The 22,219-nt window shown below is 39.7% G+C and overlaps 1 protein-coding gene across 6 annotated transcripts in view; it reads left to right on the forward strand.

Annotated features, from left to right (window-relative positions):
• ttc28 (tetratricopeptide repeat domain 28) overlaps positions 1-13,185 on the forward strand; it is a 760,569-nt gene extending 747,384 nt beyond the window's left edge. For all 6 annotated transcript variants that reach the window (XM_072588038.1, XM_072588039.1, XM_072588042.1 and 3 more), the window contains one exon: positions 3,073-13,185. In XM_072588038.1, the coding sequence (XP_072444139.1) occupies positions 3,073-4,799 (1,727 nt within the window). In that variant the 3' untranslated portion in view covers positions 4,800-13,185. The remainder of the gene's footprint in view (positions 1-3,072) is intronic.
• The last annotated feature ends 9,034 nt before the right edge of the window (positions 13,186-22,219 follow it).

The raw sequence follows: 22,219 nt of genomic DNA on the forward strand, positions 1-22,219 counted from the left end.
CTGAATTACAATGCATGAAAGGCATATGCTGTGAACTGTTAAGTATTGGTCGAGATTAATACAGTACAAGCCAGCTAAATCTGAGGCATGTGGATTTTTCAGTGATCACTATTGTTTAAGCTTATCAGCTGCTTACAAGGAGTAATTGCCAATTTTCACAGTAATATCTCCTCACATTTTGACTTCACACCATGCAACAGTTTTACCTGACATTGAGTTTTCTAAAGTAGGTGAAAGGTAAAAGGAAGTGCAAGATCCTCATCTAATTAGCATTAAGACCAAAAGCCCAAATATATGAGGAGTGTAAACTCTCTGCACGTATCCTATCTCACTCCCAAACAGGCCAAGGAACTTGAGCTTGTATAGCAGCAAAGTAACTTGACAATTCCAAGAAAAATAATTACTTATTTCCAAATCATTTGTTCCAAAGTATCTGTGGAGAAGGTGTAGGGAATTTGGATTTAGAAGATTAAACGTATGAGAAATAGTAAGAAAGAGCTGGGTCAGTGGACTAACTGGACTGTGTGTTCATTCTGCAATGTTCCAAAACAACACCACACAAAAGATTCTGATGATTTCTGCCCCCTTAACAAAAACAAAACAAACTATTGACTCAGTTGATAACATTCTTGACTCTGAATCGAAGGTTGAGCATTCAAGCCTGAATCCTAGACTGAGCAATCTGTGCAAACTATCAAGTGCAGTCCTGTTGGAGTGCTGCACTGTCGGAGACACTGCAGTTTTCACTAAATTTTATGAAGATCTCAGCACTAGTCCCAGTGTTCAGATAAACTAATAAAAATCCACAAGGAAGAATTAATCTGATCATTGTGTGTGAAACTATCGATCTGTTATTTTGAATACAGCAAAGAATATTGCACTACATGACAATCAGAATAATTCTCCCAATCAGTTTGCACCTTTCGAAAAGCAGGAAATCCTCTTTCTACCTGGACCAACGTTTCTCCCTCAATCACCATGAGGAAACAAATATATTATCTGGTCATGGATTAGGTTGCTGGTTCGTTGACTGATTCATTGTATGTTAAATGCTTTAAGATGTTCCTTTCTTTTTAAAAAAAACCACAACCTGACATCTGCAACCTGACAGCTTAGTGGGCAAACATATTTTAGTGATGTAGTTTTATCAGTGGGCTTGTGAAAAACAACTGCAATCTCTGTGGAAATATCTGCATCTGTTCATTATTCAGTAATCTGTCAAAAAGTTGTGTGGATATCATTTGATCAGTGTCGCTGTGATACCTTCAACAGTTCAGGAAGTCTGAGTTTAATTTGAAGAATTGACACTAAAGCTTTATTTTGGCGGGTGGCTGTTAGTTGCATTGCTGTAACCAAACAAAGCATCAGAGCAGCTTTGGAAGAAAAGGGCAGCAAGTTGAATTCTTCAATTAACATTGCTCCACCTCTCGATTTGAAATTAGCACTTTTTATTCAATTAACGGAGATCATGCTGATGTGGATTATTGACTAGCATTTAGTAAGATTATCTGTTGGGGTTGCAATAGAAGCCTTGAATTAATGGTGTCGAAAAGTTTTTACAAGATCATGATTCATAATTTAAATTTTTTGTTTAAGTGTCACTTGACCTTTTAACAGAGATTATCTTGCAGACGCAATATTGGTTTTAATAGAATTAAACCAGCAAAATTGATTCATAATTGTAATCTCCGGAAGACCGTGCACAAATGGAAGGATCTTATTTATTTATTTTATGTAATTGTTCATAATGTGATTTTGGTAAATGACAGAAACAGGTTGAAGAGAGGGCTGCACAGTAGGTTCTATGAACTGCAGGTTTGTATTGTGCATAGTTCATTCAGTTCAGTAACGAGCTCTTAAATAAATTAAACAAGAAGGTGTCTACATAATTAGATGGGATGACGTTGCACATTGTGAATTATATTTGAAGTGTGTTCTTGGATGTCTAATAGAAATATTATAAATTATTTTGACACGCTGTTTATTAATGTGTGAGGCGACTCCTGACCCCTATTTTGATTATAGATTTACTTATCCTTTGTTTGTTTTTTTGTCATTTTCCACGCTCTTCTTAGTGTTCCCTCCATCTCTGCCAGAGGCACAGTGAAGCAGCTGTCAGCAGATGTGCACTTGCTGCTGATGTGTAAATGAGACAGGCTGAACAAGGGATACTACTTGCCAATGTCTTTTTACCCCCTTTATTTGAAATGTTTTGCAGTACTTCATCTTTGTCTGATGGCTCTCGACAGATTGACCATTCAATATGAGACAAAGTTGTAAATGCTGAACTTTGATTGGCCAAATAAACAATCATTTGTGGAGGACATTTCCTATTCTGATGTTTAAATACGTAAGCATCAGAACATTTCAAAATCCATGGAACACATGTTTAGGTAAACAGGATGGCTTCTGTGGAGATGCGTTCTGTGATAAATATTGCAATTTATTGGTATGCTATGGCCAGATGACACTTTTGGTTCCAAAATTATGCTCCCAATAAACTCTGTGCTGGGAATGGCTCATAGCCAGGATATTGCGAGTCCGCAGCACTGCATGCAGTTTTACAGGGTCAGAGCATCTTAGAAAGTAGCTTAAACTCCACAACAACTTCTGGGTCACCCAGCAGTTTGTACAATCATTTTGTTCTTTCAAGTTACTGCTACTAGTCAATGGCACGAGATGAAACCGTTTGCTTGCCGAATCAACTAACACAACGATTGCATTGTTACGGCTTCTTTAAAATGAAAAAAAAATCCCCAACCCACTTCACAGAGGTAGAAGGGGGAAAAGAATGGGTGACGAGCAAAGAAGGAGATATTTGAAAGGTGGGTCAAGCATCCGATCATATTACCGTATTTTCAAGAGAGTCCGAAAGGAGGAGGGAAAGCTGGTAGGGCAGGGAGATCCTGAGATGGGAAGTCCAGGGAATGGAGCCGAGATAATTGAAAACACATTTACAAATGTAGGGGCTGTGGAAAGTGAGGTCAGGGTGGATACATAAGGAGGCAAGGATTTACTTGCAAATCTGTATTCCCATGAATTTGTAATTCGCAATGTTTCACTCTGTTCCAGATTCCACAGAACTGCCCAAACGACTCAGTCTCGACAGCTCCTCATCCTTGGAGTCTCTGTCGTCCTCTCAGTCAGTTTCCAATCCAACGGGACAGCTAAACCCACCATTTTCTCCCACTTACGGAGAGTCCATGGCTTCAGACGCCATTTCTGTCTATAGCCTCAGTTCCATCGCCTCCTCCATGAGCTTTGCTTCGAAGACTGACGTGACTGGTGAAGGAATGCTGCAAAGGGGCCGACAGGACTACGAAAGACCCAAGAACATTTACCCACACAAGGCTGCCATGCTACGTAGTAGGTCTTCTCCACAGGCAAGTAACACAAGCCGAGATGATGAGGAATATGAGGGATTCTCCATTATTAGCAGTGAGCCATTAAGTGTCTACACTGACACTGTCAGTGTATCTGCCTCACCCAACAAAGAAAGGACTACAGAACAGGTAGAACACTGCCATAATTTTGAGGACAGCCACACATTCAAAGGCAATGCCAGTGCTTCCAGTTCTCCTGTCAAAATAACGCTCATTCCGAGTCCAAACTCGCCATTTCAGAAGGTGGAATCCAGAAATAAACTTCCAAGTTCGGACACAGGAGAATCAGATCAGTCCAGCACAGAAACAGATAGCACGGTTAAATCCCAGGAGGATAAAGTGACTAAACTTAATCCTCAGGAGCTGGCACAAAAGATTTTGGAGGAGACTCAAAGCCACTTGCTTGCTGTTGAGAAATTGTATCAAAGTGGTGGACCAGCAAGCAAAACCAGTTCAGCTGAAGTGGACCATGGTGTAACAGGAAATCATGCTTCTTCAGCTTTTAAATCTTCAGATACAAGTGCGTTCAGTAGACCACAGAATGGCACCGGGCAGAAAAAGCAGTCTTCACCAATAACCGCAAAACCAAAGCCTCCAACACGGAGCTCATCACTGCAGAAGGTGAACTCAGGAAGCAACACTCCTACCAGTGACATCATTGAAGTAGGTCAGTCAGCAGGGGACTGCTACCCTAAAGGGAGCGAGAGCAGACAGACCACAGCAACATCTTCACCCGTCGGTGATCTGCGCCGGTCCCCCGGGTCTTTGCGCCAGTCCCCCGGGTCTTTGCGCCAGTCCCCAGGTTCTTTGCGCCAGTCCCCTGGTTCTTCATCTGATCAATCACCAATCAAGATCAAATACCCCAGCTCCCCTTACAGTGCTCACATCTCCAGGTCTCCAAGCTCAGGTCACCAGTCTCCAGCTGGGAGTAACCCATCTCCTGCCCTTTCATACTCATCGGCAGGCTCAGCACGCTCGAGCCCCGCTGATATCCCTGACCTGAGCAAATTGAAAATGACTGCCATTGACGAGAAGGTCAAGGCTGTCCACAACCTCAAAACCTTTTGGACTAGTGCGACACAGCCTTCATCCAGACCTGTTCGAGCTCTGCGTTCCAACCCTGCTCTTATAGGCTCCAAAGCTGATGCTCTAAGTTATTTGAATCTTTCACCAGCCAGACGCGGCAAGAAGGAAGGAAAGGAGGATAAACTTGAACTTAAGGAGTTTTCCAAGCTCCCGTACACAGACAAGAAAGCCCAAAATGGGCGAGGTGGTTACCAGGAGACCAGCAAACCAGCAGAAACTATGCAGCCACCAAGTATCACTCAGAGAGAAGCACGTCCACTGAGATTCCCATCTGGGAATGGTTATAAATTTCTGTCTCCGAGAAAATTCTTTCCCACCTCAAAGTGCTGAAATGATCCCCAACCAGTCAGAAGAAGTTTTCGATTGCCCACTTGACATTGTGGGACGAGCATGTGTAAGCCAATTGTGTTGGACATGCGCTGTTTGTAAACAGACCCTGTGTGTTGCGTGAACAGTGCTAAAGTTTTTATACTGTTAAATGAAAAAAAAGCGAAAAAAAAACTACTGTGTAAAAATGTCATATTTTTATTGAATCCAGAAGTGGCATTTTGCCCTGTTTCTTAGTCATTTAATGGTTGATAACAATTTATAAATGTCAAAAATCAAATTGGAATGTCAGTCTGCAATCAGAAGTATTTGTTGCAAAAAGAAAATAAACTAGGCTTGTCAGTTTTAGGTCACGCCCAATTTTTATTGTAAGTGATTTAAGAAAAAAGTATTATGTTCAGCAAATTTTTGATGTCCCACATGCTGTCATCTTGCAGCAGCAATGGTAAGCAATTTAATTCCTATTCTAATCAGAAAGCACGCTCTGAAGGCTGCACCATGCACTCCATATTATCACTTGAGAATTCTTCCAACTATTGATACAGCTGCATTTCACCAGCCTCTCCTCTACTCCCACAAAGTAACTATTCCTCAGTAAATCCATCCATCCCTGTGGTGCATTGAGCAAGGGCTTCTTGAATGCACTTCACTGGCATGGTGAAGGTTTTTACTGATTGTTACAAATGAAGTTGAGCTGTGGCTATAGGCGTTTGCCTGCCATTTGAGGCTGAGATTCAATTCCCCAAATTGTTTTTTCAGAGCCCAGAGTCTCGGAGATGGAAATTCTGATTTAGAGCTTTGCTGAAATATTTTGCGGGTCATGGACCACACTCCATTCGACAAGCGGAAATGCACTTTTATCTTATGATGTGATCAGTGATGAAGATCTTCAATCTATTATAAGCAACAAAGCAAATCTCAGAATTACATCTAGGGTGCTATTTCCTCCCTGGACCTACTGCATCTTCTGGTCTTCCACTTATTTTTGATGACATAAAATAACAAATTTACAACACCACTTTGGTAATTTCTGGTGTGTCAATGCTTCATTGCTTGGCGAATTGCTGTCAAATTAATGAGAAACTTCGCAAATGGTTATGTCTGTGTGTGTTTTCTGTGTGTGTGTGTGTGTGTGTGTGTGTGTGTGTGTGTATGTGTGTGTGTGTGTGTGTGTGTGTGTGTGGGTATGATAACGTTTATCCATATCAGGGAGGGAAGAAAGGGCAGAAATACCTAAAACTTTCAAGCCTAAAGATGTCAGTGTGTCTGTTAACTGTACTCCTAATGGTTTTTACATCAAATTCAAGAATAAGTGTTGTGCAATTTCCAAAGTAAGCAACAAGGGAAAGAATAATGGATGCAGCAACCATAGAGTTACTGCTCTGCTTACTTCATGTTGTGGCAGCTTATCATTTCATTGTGTGCTATAATATGAGCCGAACCTTTTCATGCTGATGGATCTTGTGTACTGTACACCAGGGGGCAGACTTACAGTATTTTTACCAGCTTGTCCCATCACTCCTGTACCAATCCACTATGACCTGCTGCTTCTCATGATAATGATTTAACATCAGCAAGATTGATTACCGTGCTTTATTTCAGTGTCTTGCAAGATTAATAATCTTTTTTCGTTTTTCTTCTCATTTTGTTTTTTTAAAATTTCCTTGAGGAACGTGCATTTATATTCTACAAAATGTTTATATGCATTTCCTCAATGAGCATCAATCCTTTTGATTGTAACCTGACTTTCAAACACTATGCCATATCTGTTGTTAAACTGTAAACTTACATCACCACAGCGCTGCTTAGCTCTGCCTCAACCTGAGTCAAGATTAGAGTGGTGCTGGAAAAGCACAGTTGGTCAGGCAGCATCAGAGGAGCAGGAAAATCAACGTTTCAGGCAGGAGCCCTTGGAAGCTGCCTGACCTGCTGTGCTTTTCAAGCACCACTCTAATCTTGACTCTAATCTCCAGCATCTGCAGTCCTCGCTTTTGCCCATACCTCAACTTTACTCCTGTCTCCACCATGCTTCTATTGTATTTTGAAAGTTCTTAGCAGCGTCCTGAGTTTTACCCTTAACAAACTGAAGTTCATTTAAAATTCTGCCATCTGTATTCTCTTCAGTATCAAATCCTAATTCCCAGTCACCTCTTTGTCCTATTATCATGGCACTGCCACATCTAATCCCAGTCACCTCTCACCCCATCACCATGACACTGACACCTCTAATCCCAGTCACACCTTGCCTTATTGTCCTGGCATTGCCACCTCCTATCACAGTCACTTCTTGCCCGTGGTTATAGCATGGCCGCCTCCATCCTTGGTGATATCAATTGGTTTCTCATTTCCCTGAAATCACAAATCCAGGTCTACAATTGTCAAATAATGAACAACACCCCGAGCATCCCCCTGTCATCGCACACCTCTCACTCTTGGACACCACACACTGCTCTTTGGAATGTAGATGACTCCTTCCTTTCCTTCACCATTGGTGGCAAAGCTTAATCTCCTCATTAAACCATTCTGCTTTGCTGCATCTCTCTCCACATTTAGCAGATTCCTGAAAATCTACCTCTATAGCTATGACTTTTGGTTACCTTCAATACTCTGACCCTCACCTCCCTCCTGGTGTCCATTTCTGTCCCTCACTCCTGCCTTTTGTGAAGTGCCTTGCTACGTTCCATAACGTTGAAGGTGCTATCTTAGTGTAAATTTCTTTTATTACTTGGATTTTTAAAAAAAGAGAATTAGCTATAATGAACAGGATTCCTGATGCAGTTCTAGAAGTGTTTTTATACTATTTGATGATATTGTGTGATGGCATTTCACTGTATAAACCAGCCCAGCTCCTCCTTTCAGTGGAAATGGAAACTAGTTTTCTCATGGGCTTCCAGGTTAGCCTTTGAAACTACCTCTTCTGTGGATCCACTTGGTTTACAGGAGACCAGCAGCAGAAAGTTCATTTGGGCATTACTTTCACAGAACCTGCATTGCACTGAAACAGAATGTAAATGCATCTTTTATCTTTTCTATTTGAAGACTGTATCCATCTTGAAATCACTGAAGAGACAACCTTACTTCTTGTTTTCCGACTTCTTCTAGTCATTCGTACCAACACCTGTTTCCTTGTTTCTAAGTACATGCGCTTTTTTCCCAAGCTAATTGAACAGTTACAACACATTGGGTGGACAGAAAACCAGTTCTCAGTATGATTATGAAAGCTGTTTACTATCAGGTTTACCCTTTAGAAGGGGAAAGCAAATTGAGCATATTAATATTTCTAAGCAGGCCACACATACAAAGTAGATCATACTGTTGGTTCTATTTCAGATTTTCTTTTGAGTTGGAAGGAAGAATGATGGGAATAGCTGAGGGACTGCACCTTCTGCTCCCATCAGCTGCCCTGAAATTGTTCCTATGTTTGTCCATCTAATATATGCACTACTTACTTTCGCATATGCTAGTTTGGCTCAGTGGGAACCTGCATGCATTGGCGGTTAGAGGGTTATTTGCTCAAGACATCTCCAAGACAAAAGCAGTGATGTTTGCTCTGAGAATTTGCTGCATTTCTGGAGATGCCATCCAAACTGTGAGCCCCTTGCTTAATAGAAAATACCACAGCCATTGAAACCCTGAAACGGAAACAGGAAATGCTCATTAGGACTGGCAGCATTTGTAGAGAGAAACCGAATGAGTGGGCAGAGTCCTATTGAGGTTTTGGGGAGTCTCGACTGCCAGCTGGAGAGCTGGTGAGAGACCTGTGCTGCCTCTTCCAGGGATGGTGCACGCTGGACCTTCCACTGGAATCAAGACCCCAGGACAGGGAGCTCACGTCCCACACAGCAAAGCCAGCCAGCCAGTCAGTCAGAGGTCAGCAGCTCTTGAGCTCAGCAGCGCTATGAAGGTGGCTGTGACTGCAGGTGGAACAGCATGTCCAGCCTCCCTGGATTGCAGAAGACATGGAATAAAGGTGGTGGGGGTTTCTCTCATTGGGCATTGCGAGGAGAGAGGGACAGGGGATTTGGATGCAAGGCCAAGGGGTTGACTACCAGCAGGTACCACCTGTCCATGTTAGTCCCCCAACCTGGCTTAATTAATACCCTTTCTGTCTTCATGCTCACCACCTAGGAGAACAAACATTGCCGCCCAATGTTTCAGTTTGCTTAACTTTCATCAACATCTTTGTCTGCTTGATCATTAGGATAGAAGAGATCTTGGGCAAATCCTCCAGTGTTCTCAGCAACATTTAACCCTCAGTTGTTTGTGGGACCTTACTTTGCACAAATTACCAACTTCATTTACCTATGCAGCATCCGTGACCTAAAACGTCAATCATCAGCCATGTCAGCTGGTGTTGCTTCTATCCTTCATTGCTCCTGCTCAACCTTTTGCTTTTTTGTGTGTTTAAATAACTAGAGAATTATATTTAAACAAAACACTGCATGACTAAGTGTTGTAGTGCAGGCATGTATTTCTTGATGTTAACTCTGTTTTCCCAGCCCTTTCCCTTTCCCTTGTTAATATTTCCAAAGGCCTTTGGTCCATGTTCAGTTGAAATGTCTTGACAGTGAACATAGTAGCCTTTGTTGTTCTTAATGTATTCGGTTTGTTCCCAAATAACACTTCTATGTACATACCACATTGCAGAATACTGTGGAGAATCTGGGAATAGCAGATCATGTACTTGGATCAATTGATGCAAGAATTGTTGCTGTTCTAATTTGTGTGTTGAATGCATAACCCAGTGAGATTTGTTGGGAACCTGACACAGCATCAGATCTAGAGCCATATATGTAAATTGGGTAGATGTAGAATCCCTCTATTCAGATAGTTGGAACTATGGTGAAAACCAGAGCCGAATACACTCAGGGAACTTATCACTGCAGCAAGGTGTGTTTGTTCCATGTACTTGTACAGTCTGGCACTGCAGTCAGGTCTGGAGACTGCGTATTCAGTCCTGCAGTCGAACCTGAAGCCGGTGTGCTCAGCACTGCAACCCGACCTGGAGTTCTATGTGCTCAGGAAACCTGGCACACTCATTGGATCAGAACCTCGGGACCCTGACACTGCACTGAAACCATAATGCATGTATGAAGACTCAGGCATTTGTCATGCAGATTGAGTGTAATATTGTGATAATCTTCAGATAAAAGACATGGTGACTTCATCCAAGGTTCTGTTACCCTGTTTAATGTATTCTGCTATGATATTCCCATTCACATTTTTGTAACATGTGATGTAGAGTGGAAAATCAATATTTTCTGAATCTTGGGTCATGTCCATGAATCATGATGGTCTTTTGTGAGCTTTGTATGTCCTTATGTAATCCATTCACCAGCACAGTCCTCCATTTATGTATTCTCAATTCATCAACCAATCCTAGGTATATTTGGCATCATTTCCATATCTTGAAGCCAGTCTCCGGAAAATACCAGAATATACAAACGATTAAATAAATGTTTTGAACCAATTGGCATTAAGTACAAACTTAAGCATATTTTGAGGCAAGTATGTAAACAAATGTTGTTAAATGGACATCATTTTACGCCAATGATAGTTAAGATAAAGAATTGCTTTAACTAATAGTGAAGTTTTACCCCTAAATATTCTAAACTGCAGAGCTAAGATTGTTCTGGGACACAACATCTTAGTGAGGAAGAATGACTTTTATGAGTAACAACTTGGATTAATGCAGAGGAGGTTAAATTTGGATCCATCCTGGTGATTGTCCTCTTCCTGTCGATGCTTTTGGTTCTGCCCCAGAATCTCAGAGGTTGGGTTTTGAAACCTCTCATGGATAATTTGTTGAGTTGATGATGCATGATTCAACCTACTGAGTGATTGTTGTCAAGACTTTATTTTGAAAGCAGTTCATTTTTCTCATTTCTGATCAGAAATCATTTCTCTGTTTAACTTCAGTGCTTGAAACATTGATTTTATAAGAGTTATGATGGTGATTGAAAGCAACATTATTCAGTGCTTCTGTTTTTTTTTAATCTCTTCAGGGAGAGTTGCTGAGTGGAATTTATATAGGGCGCTTGTTGGGTGGGATGAGAAACTTCCTCAGAGTTAGTCTAAACCTGCTGTTGCACTTTACAATTAGAGGGAAGCCATCACAATAAACATTTCTTTTGGGGTTTATAGATTGAGTCAACAGCATTAGTTCGTTGAAGTCATAGTCCATTGACTATGCCACTAGAAGGCATTTGCAAGTATGCTGTGGAGGGACAGTGCTCAACAAAATGTGCTGTCACATTCTCCAACATGCATCAGGATCAAATAAAATTACCACTTAATTTTGTACCTAATTATAATATTTCTGGAGGTTTGACTTTGAATTGATCCCATAAAAATGTCATGGAATTTGAGCAATTAAAGACGAGGTAAATTGCAAATGTATTTGTCACTATTCCTATAGGCTCTTTTTCAAACACACTGATTTTCTAACCAACCTGCTCAAACATCTTATTATCAACCTCCAGGCAGGTGGGACTTGAACCTCGACCTTCTGACCCAGAGGCAGTCCCACTACACTCTGCAACAAGACCACAGTAAGGCACTCTGTTTTAAGTCTGCATTACCGTGCACTTGCTTTTGTATCAATGAAAAGCAATTTAAGATCTGCATTAGCACAAAAAACCTGACAGAATATCTCTGAGCTGGAGGTCAACTCATTCTGGTTTGAGTTTGCACAAATGGCAGTATCCCTCCAATACAGTATAAAAATACATTCCATTTAAAATTTCACAACATTTTACAAAGTGCATGCTACCACTAATTCATCTGGCCTTGGAAACTGATTTCTCAGGGAGTGGAGTGATGCATTGAAACATTTACCCAAACCTCAATTTTTGACTGTATCTTTGACCTCAGTCTGACTGAGACTGTCTATAGTATAACTCCATTGATTTGTTTGAAATCAGTAACCAGAGTATGATTACAGCCTAGCTCTGTCTATTCAGATATAAATTTGATGTGTTTTACAGGGTTCAGGAAATTTGTAAGTATTTGATTTCAGAGCATATTGGAGGGGTAGAGTGCTGGGTGTTTGTGAACATAAGAGGAATATACAGTTTTAAGTATTATTGAGTAATTTGTAAATTAATTATCTACTAAGAAATGATGCAGGATGAAATCCATCAAACAAATAGTCCAGCTAGTGGCATTTTGAGGCACATTGATACAGAACATGTTTAGTGAGGAAATTACATAAAAGTGTAGCACTTGCAATATTAATGACAGTAGCAATGTAACAGATCCTGATTTAAAAATCTTGATTTCATACGGGGAGAACAGGGAAGACATGAGCCTCTATCATATTACTTCTGTTGGCTGAAAACAAAACATCATTCACAACTGGAAGATGCACATTCAGAATCATATTGGAAACATCCCATTGGGAGCCTACCTGCCCCCGATCCTATCAACAAAGTGATTTGTTAATGAGGCTAATTTTTTTTGCAAATGCAATTTATTAACCAGAATGTCTAGTGCCAGATCAATTAAAATTCAACACTGTTGTCAAGAAAACAACTACAATCCAGTACTAAAGTACAATGAGAAAAGATAGTGGAAATATACATCAAGTTTGTCAGCACCTCAGAGGTTCAGCTGGAGACTTTTGTCAGGATCTTCATGCAGTGGGTCCAGCTTGTATTTCAGCGTTCAAGTGTCAGCAGGCAATTATTGACCTAACAGCAGTGCCTCTTCAACCATTTCTACCAGAGATCTGCTCAGCCCTTCCAGTTTTTTAAAATCTTCCCTTTAAATGCAGAAAAGCAATTTGCAATTAATTCCAAAGGAAGCAAACTATCTCCTAGTCCAGTTCAAAAGTTTGTTTCTCAAAGCAACATGTAATAGAAGCCCAACCAAATGAAACATATAACCAACACATCTGACACTTAAGCAATTAGAGTTTTTCTTCAGTTTGTTAATTATCTTCAAGCAGAAAAAAAAAGGCCATTTTATGCTAAGCAGTGCTGAATAGAATTGCAATGCTAGCCATGGAGCTCTAGACTGTAGATAATAATAAAAAGCTGTAAACTTGTATATATCTGATTTTATTTGAATGAGCTGGTTGTCTAAAACCCATTATCATCCTTGTATGGTTTATTTATATGTACATATCTCAGTATTTTTTACAGCAGATGCATTTTAATAGGTACCTTCTGATTTGCTTCACACCTGACAAACTACCGAGGAAGAATTTTAAAAAGAAATGAAGGTGAACAAGACACTTTATGCAAGGCAAGCTTAACCGTGCTGACACAGCGCCCATTCCTGTAATGCAGTATACAGTATAAATTATAATATGCAATTAAAAATGTTACAAATAGAATTTGGAATACAAAATTATTACTAAATAAACACATTGAAACTGGTGACTTGAGATTGTATTTCATGATTATTGACTGGACTGTGCCACCGTCAAAAAGAGTCTACGAGCGAGGAATATATTTGACTATTATTATCAGTTCCATTTACAGAATGATGCAAGCAAACAGTGCTAAGTTATACAGTTGCTCCTTCACTACCTTTGTCAATGTTGGTCCAGAGAATCTGGCAGTGTCCAAAAGCGCATGCTAAAGGATTTATTCCTGAAGGTTAGTGCAGCATATGAACCTGTGACCGCCAAGTATGCTTTGTAGTGTAAGGCTGGGAATGCACAATTTCAATGGCAGATGTAGAGGTAGTTTTAAAGACTGCTTTCAGAATTGCTTTAAATATATATCTTTTAGCTTCTGTATTTCTATGCAAAATAGTGAAACCCAAAACCTCTTCCGATATAGATTACTTACAGTGTGGAAACAGGCCCTTCGGCCCAACCAGTCCACACTGACCCTCCGAAGAGTAACCCACCCAGACCCATTTCCTCTGACTAATGCACCTAACACTATGGGCAATTTAGCATGGCCATTTCACCTGACCTGCACATCTTTGGACTGTGGGAGGAAACCGGAGCACCCAGAGGAAACCCACACAGACACAGGGAGAATGTGCAAACTCCACACAGACAGTCACCCAAGGCTGGTATTGAACCTGGGACCCTGGCACTGTGAGGCAGCAGTGCTAACCACTCAGCCACTGTGCCGCCAAATTTAAATAACTTACAGCAGTGTAGGCTAGTGGTATTGGGTCACCATGTCAGGATAATGTCCCTTACTGTACCATTTTCAAGTTTGGAAGACTGGCAGTATAATGCTGTACACATGGCACCAGAAATGAACAGTGTGCTTCATAATTGATGCAAATTATTTATTATCACTGTGTCCTGCTCAGAAAGCAAATGATGCACTGAACCTTACAATCTAATATTGTTATAATCTGATCATTCTCAGGTTTGGCTTTTTTGACTTTCATGAATTCCTTTCCCCATCCGTACTTTAATCTGAGCGTGAATGCCTGGCCCTAGCGATTTGATGTTTAAAAACCTGGGAGTCAGTGTTCCTGAAAATAACAACTTCCAGTGAAAGAAATGATGTGAAATGAATACAGAAGGTCTGGTTCGTAAATTTGCAGATGACAGCAAATTAGGAAGTGTCGTGGACAGTGAAGAAGATTACCTCAGAGCATAATGGGACCTTGAACAGATGGGCCAATGGGCCGAGTAATAGCAGAAGGTGGTCTTGTGAGCTCTTGCATTTTGGAAAGACAAACCAGGGCAGGGTTTATACAGTTTATGGTAGGGCCCTGGGGAGTGTTGGTAAACAAAGAGAGCTAGGTAGTTAGGGAGTGCATGCTCCTAATTCCTTGAAAGTGCAGTCACAGGTAAACAGGGTGGTAAAGGCGGCATTTGGTACGTTTGCCTTCATTGGTCAGTGCATTGATTCTAGGAGTTGAGATGTCGTTGCGGCTGTACAGGACATCAGTGAGGCTACTTTTAGAATACGGTGTTAAATTCTGGCCTCCCTTCTATCGGAAGGATGTTGTTAAACTTGAAAGGTGCAGAAAAGATTTACAAAGACGTTGCCAGGATTGGAAGGTTTGAACTATAGGGACAGGCTGAATAGACTGGAGCTTTCTTTTCTTTGGAGCTTAGGAGGTTGAGTGGTGACTTTATAGAGATTAATAAAATCATGAGGGGCAAGCATAGGGTGAATTGCCATTTTTTTCCCCCCCAGGATAGGGGAGTCCAAAACTAGAGGGAGCATGGGTTAAAAGGGAGAGGGGGAAGATTTAAAAGGGACCTGAGGGTGGCGCGTGCATGGAATGAACCGCCAGAGGAAGTGTTGCAGGCGAGTAAAATTATATCATTTAAAATGCATCTGGATGGATAAATAAATAGGAAGAGTTTACAGGGATATGGGTCAAATGCTAGCAAGTGGGTCTAGATGATTTTAGGATAACTGATCTGCATGGATGAGTTGGACCAAAGGGTCTGTTTCTATCTTGCATAACTCTATGAGTCATAGTAAAATTAGTTGCTAAACGTTGGAAAAATACTGTTAATTGAAAATATTGCAGAGCTATGCCATGGGAAAATTGCAGGGGAAATTGCAAGGAAATTGGACCAAACGTGCTACGACACATATAGCAAATCAAACCAAATCACCCTCAAGATCACTGGATTCACAACACAATGAAATTAAAATATTTTAATGACCCCTCAAAATTGCCCAATTATTCCTAACCAGACTTTCAAATAATGGATGTGTTAGATACCAAGTTTATGACTGAAAACAAAAGTTAATGATTTATTACTAATAATGTAACTTCAGCAGAACAAAGATAAACAACAAAGTAAAATAATCAATCGATAAAGGTAAAGTTGCCATTGTCTTAACTGACACTGGGGCTGGTGATTCATGAGCAAGAGATGACTGGTGATGATTTAATCTGAGGGTCCCTATCCCCCCAGTGATGAGAACAGTTGACAATGAGAGAGTCTTTCATGGTAACCTCAGCTGGTGTGGGAATACTGTTGGCATCACTCTGCATCTGAATAGCTGTCCAGCCAACAAAGCTAACTGCCTTCCTAATCTGATTAATATGATTAATGTCTACAATCTAAACCCAATCTTCTTTTCTCATAACCCCCAATAATACAGAATGACAGACATAGTAAAGGGATTAGTCAAAACCAAATAAAAAAGATTTATAATTTGTTAGTTCAATTTAAACAGTTTCAAACAATGAATATGATTTCTTCATGAGATTCATGGACAATGAGTTGTTCACAGACATGTAGAGCTATATATATGGTTCAAATTCCAAAGTCAGCATTCATTGCAAATTATAGCAGCCTCCACAAAATATGTACTTACAAACTGGGAATCTTTTCTCAGAACATTCAACAATTTGATGACTGGAGAGAAAACTAGAGAGAGCAAAACAGATCAGCCAGTCCAGAAATGCTTAAATAACCTTGCTCCCTGTTTAAAACCCTGTCAGAACTGGTTCATTCTCCTTTTAAATCAATATGCTTTTTGGATGGCTGGTTAGTGTCAGTCCTTCCTTGATTAACCAATTCAACATCCAACCAGCTGCCATCCCTGAACATTGCAACCAGTCAGCATTGATTCAATTACAGTGTTCTTGGATCAGTAATTAAGTTGCATTACTTTCCTGGCCAGTTCCCATAGATAACATGTGACTTTGTTTCCTTCTCCTTTAAAACAAGGAGTTGTTCAAAGTTCAACTCGTAACTTCAATTTATAGTTCCAAACCAAAAAGGAATAGTGATCATCTCAACATATCTAATAGGATTACAGTCCCAAAGAGGCAAGATTGGCATGATAGGCTGGCTATCTTTAGTGCTTTATGATTAATTTGTCTATGACTACATGATTAAAAGCTGAGGAAGGGCCCAAGGTATGGTTTTGTGAATTGTTCCCTAAATGCTGCAGAACATTTCTAACATTTTTTCTCTACAACGTTCAGAAAGCACATCCCATAAATGCATCCCTCTGTTCTTCCAGTCTTACAGCTAAACACATTTATAAAACTCTTTTGGTAACCTTTTAATCAAGAAATTCTTCATTGTATTGTCACATCGGCTTTTAGCTTGCATATTGCATTTATTTGTTCCCACAACATTTTTTTTTCTTAGTATTCTTTACTCTTTGATGATATTAGAACCAGGTGAAAAGGGATGATCAATTCTTCTCTTGTTAATCAATACTTGGTATGTTGCAACAAGTATTTTTAACTTCTTTATAGAAGTGTAAAGATCACCTCTTTTTGGACCTTCAAGCCAAGGACACTGTGTAACCAGATTTTGCAGTTTTAAAGATAGGTTATTGGAACACATTGTCAGTAATATATAGAGTTTGATTAGAGCAGTAAGGGCACGGTCCAGAGAAATCAGCAATTCTGCCCTGAGTCTTCTGATTGTCTTTTCATTTTATATTAGCTGTTTGGATTCAAGAGTGCTCACTATAGTAGCAATCTTTTGAACGGTTCTAGGCAGGTGGCGATATTGTTGTCTACGGTCAATGCTGCAGAAACAACCAGGTTGTGAAGAGAAAGTGTTATTTCTCTTCCTTCTGTATGAAGAAGTAAAAGAAAAACCATTGTAGTTCATTGCTCTTCCTCATCTTTCCTCTGTAATCTGCTTTATTGCCAAGGCCCCTGCTGAAAGCAGAAACCATCTTCGAAGACACTGGAAGGGTGAATCCTCAACCAGCGAATGAGACACTCAGAATCCAAACACCTACAACCTCTTGTCATCAACAGTGTCAAAAGGATGCGAAAGAGAACAACTCAGTAAAGTCTGTGGTCTGAATGGGTATTATCAAACTGGACTTCTGTTATTCGTGTTTTGTCTCACCATAATATTAATGTCTTGTCCTGTGAGACTGTATGTATGCGTGAAAAGGAATTTTTAAAAGGGTAAAGTTTAAGTTATACGGTTATAGTTTATCATTTTGTCTCATCTAATTTTTGTCATGTGTTAAAAACATTTTGATTACAATACATAGTTATTTTCTTGTTATTGAAAATAACTTGGCATGCATATTCTTTTGACCTGAATTAGACACTTAGGTCAAATTGAGTAATTTAGTGAATTAATCAAAGGTTTGAGTTATAAAGAGAGGCTGGGATGTATTTCCCTGGTAAGTTAAGGAGTGACCTTAGAGGTGCATGTGACAACAATAAATCAATCAATACTGAGATAGCATAACAAGTTGCTTATAAGCCTTTTGAAAAAACAAATATAATGCCAGTCATTCACATTTTAGCTACATTCCAATGCAATGCTTTATTCTTCACAAGCAATACACTTTGAAAAAGAATCAACATTTAGCCATAGTTCAATTGCAAAATGTTTAGGTGCACCATCAGTGATTTCTCCTGAAGAACTATTCAGCCAAGCAACAGAATCTTTTAAGGTAGACTATCCATCTTATTGAACCATATATGACTCTCCAGTATCTCCGCTTGCTGCAGTTGCAGTTAATCATGGCAAAGAATGAATAATCAACACTGCCTTTGCATGTTTAGATACTTCACAAGAGACTTTCTCCCTCCCTTACCTCTTCAAAAGTTGTAGTGGCTAGAGCACATGTGCAATTAGTGCATGCAGCAAACACTGGAAATGTAACACCTAGATGTCTAATGGAAACTTACGAGATAATGCATGGCTTAGAAAGGGTGGATGCTGGGAAGTTGTTTCTATCAGGTGGGACGACTAGGACCCATGGGCACAGCCTTAAAATTATAGGTGGTCAATTTAGAATGGAAATAAGGAGACATTTCTTCAGCCATAGAGTGGTCGGCCTGTGGAATTCATTGCCACAGAGCTCAATGGGGGCCGGGACATTAAATGTCTTCAAGCCAGACTTTGATAAATTCTTGATCGTGCAAGGAATTAAGGTCTACGGAGAGAGTGCAGATAAGTGGAGTTGAAATGCCCATCAGCCATGATTAAATGGCGGAGTGGACTCGATGGGCCGAATGGCCTTACTTCCACTCCTGTGCCTTTTGGTCTTAACGCTGCCGCCTTCCACTACCCACCCCATCATCGCCCCTTAAGCTGAAGAATTTAAGTGAATTTGGCAAGAGCAAAAGGTAACAGACCTTCAAGATGAGTGAGTGTGCTATTGGAGTTTAACTAGCTTGGGCTACATAATTTCTCAATAACAAACACAGATAATTTTCTGTTGCTGCTACAGCCAAAGGTATCTTACCCCATGTGTTTGCAAGTTTACAGATTTACCAGAAACTTGATTCTGAAGGATCTTAGTTCTCAATGGACAACATATCAATGGACCTGCCACCCAGAAGTGAACAGTTGTAAGCATGAAATTTATTACATTTTCCTTAGGGATCCCAGATATTCTTCTCAGTGCTCCTGGCAATCAGCCAAGTAGACTAAAACAAGGGACAAATAACAAGCTTCCTGTTTATATGTTATTCACCTGGAATGACACAATCCAAAGGTAACCCTGGCAACCATTAATACTAAAATATTTGGAACTAAATTAGTAGAATGAATTTGGTTCTATATTCCCATGTTGTTCCTGGGCTTCATTAATTTTGATATAACTGATTGTAAGGTGACCTCAAATGGCTCTCGATAATGCTGCTCTAAAGTGGCTTATGGCATTTTTTCAAATTAAAGCTGCTAAATAAATACACATATTTGAGCTGATGCATTTTTGGCAGGAGGAATAATGTGGTCACCTACTTGAAAAGTAAAGAATCTAAATAAGGAAGAGGAGCAAAGGAGAATGGATACGTAAATCATTAGAAATAGCAACACTGGCTAACAAAGCCATAAATGCATACACAAAGCTCTGGGATTCATTCCTAAAACATTGGAATTGAAAACCAGGGAATGTATGTTAAATTTGCATAGAACTCTGGTCAAACTGTGAAGCAGCATTGAGGCAAATCCAGAGTCAAGATAAAAGGCTATACCAGATTTGAAAGGTACATCGATCAGAAAAGACTTAACGTGCTCAGGCTCTTTTTTTTCAAGAAAAAGGATTTAGAGGTGACCTGATTCTAATGTTGGTAGAGAGGGTACAATGATAGAAATGGGTCAGAGGCATAAGTGGGAAAGGAATAGAAGACTATGTCAATAGGTTGAGATTAAATAAATAGAATAGGAAGAAGCTTGGATGGGTCAGAAACACATAGGTCATTGAATGCAGTGTTTCTATGTTGTAGTGTAATTCATTTCCATACTTTCTTGTCACTCAAGTACAAAATTGGACAGAGCAGGATGTTGCTTCAAGTCGATCAATGCCAGAGGCCAATCAAACCAAACCTAGCAGAGAATGAGATGGTGTATGATAGCAACAAGCTGGGACACATTGCATGTTAATGATTAAATGTTAGTTGACCCTGCAGTTGTAAGCTAACATATGTATTAATATTTATTGGTTATTTGTGATGAGCTGCTTACCTGTACCTGCTGGAAGTGGTTCTGTCGTGGCTACAGATGCTGTTGGTTGCCTATCCAATATTTTGCTGCTTGTGGTGAGGGGCATGCACTGATTAAGAGACAACCCAACTTTTATGGTGTCAATTGAGGGATGTTGTTGTTTAGAACTCTTTGAACATTGCCATGTAACAATTAATTTCATTTTGCTTGGCAGTGCATAGCCTTTTTTGAACATGTCTTTCTGACCGATTGCACTTATCGATGCAGTGCCCCTCTATTACTGAATTGAAATGTCAGCCTAGGTTAAATACTTATCTGTACAATAATTGGACTTGAACCCTGAACTTCTGTCTGTGATAAATACTACCAACTGTGACCCAATAAGCTAGCGGAATGATAATTCTCAAGCTCTCATGATTCAGTCAATCAAAGGAGTTACGTATAAGTGTGCTAAATATTGTTTGGACATTGCTCATAGTATTCTTGTTCATTTTGCATAAATTTGAATTTAAAGGTTCTTGGCTTTTTAAATGATTGGTCACTACTACACAGTTCATGTTACCATCTCCCACAAAATCTCTGCATCAGATAATCTAGTAGCTGATCAGTTAAACTATAGGCATGGCTCCTACTTGCTCTAACTTTGGTATAGATTGTATGCATACTTCCAGCTCTGAACTCTTCACCTGATGACTTGTTTTTTATTTGTAGAGGTTTTGAATCCATAAGGAGAACTCAGAGAGGTAGAATCAAAGGCTTAAAAAAAAAGTCCACTGGAACCTGTCTGAGATCAGTGCAAATTTGAATGGATTTGAATAAACCTAAATTTGTCTTTGTTACTGTCTCTCAAAGGTTGTTGCTGATGCTCATTATGCTTTATCTCTGGTTTCCTTCAAAAGCTGAGCTTTCTTTCTCAATAGTTAATATTTTAAACTCTCATCCCATTATTCCACCTAATTTTAAAGCAATCAGAATTTACCCCTTGGGTTTCTCCCTCAACAGGTTCTCTCTAAGTTGTAAATATTTGTGGATTCTACTGGGTTTTTAAAAATATTTTTTACCATTATCCCAGTACCATGGCTGTTTCAGAGCATGAACGATATACGCATTTTATCTCTATTATTTTGCATCCAGTTTAATTTAAGCCAGAGGAAAAGAAACTTGCATTTTTGTCAGTATGTTTTTCTAAATAAACTTTTACATTTTTTTAAACTATGAAGCTAATTTTTCTCCACTGATGTAAAGAATTATAAAATGTGTACTCATGAAAGATTACATAAAAAGATGAATAATACTGAGCTGGTATGAATTCTGTGACAACTAATTATTGTTTTTTTGGCTAGGGAATGCAAAACAGCTGTTATAGTTTGATATGAGTATGTCTTCCTGAATTAAGATAGCATCTGAGTATAGCATAAGCAAACCAAAATATGATGCCACATCTTGGATATCATTGGTACTATTGGTTGCGAGCTATGCTGTTAAAAGCTGTGCACAGCTGTCCTCTGTCCTGTGGAAGCTGTCCTTTAGTGAACAATAAAAATGCACCAAAAGATATCATGTATCTCGAATGCTTTACATCATCATCCATTCTCCATTGTAAAAGTATAAGCTGTGAAGTCTGCATACGCTATGTGAGAGTTTCTGCTTGAGTGTATTCTAAAGAGGAATAATGTGCTGAGATGAATCTTGTCATTTTTTAGGAATGTGTCATTTTTATCCCCTTTTTCATGGAGGGTTTCTCTCAGTGAGGTCTAACATGTTTTCTTGTGCTATTGTCCCAAGCCCATCTTATTAACTACCTCAAAACTGAACGGATGTTGTAAATCAGAAACAAAAACATAAATTGATGGAAAAGCTCAACTGGTCTGGCAGCATTTGTGGAGAGAAGTTAGAGTTGACATTTTGGGTTCAGTTCTGAGGAAGGGTCACTGGACCCGAAACGTTAACTCTGATTTCTCTCCACAGATGCTGCCACACCAGCTGAGCTTTTCCAGCAATTTATGTTTCCATATAATTAACTATCTACCCTTCTCATCCAATGTTAGCTGGATTCTACTACTTGCCATAGCCAGAAAAACTCGCCACTGCC

This window comes from Chiloscyllium punctatum, chromosome 17 (assembly GCF_047496795.1).
Source record: "Chiloscyllium punctatum isolate Juve2018m chromosome 17, sChiPun1.3, whole genome shotgun sequence".
NCBI classification, from domain to species: domain Eukaryota; kingdom Metazoa; phylum Chordata; class Chondrichthyes; order Orectolobiformes; family Hemiscylliidae; genus Chiloscyllium; species Chiloscyllium punctatum.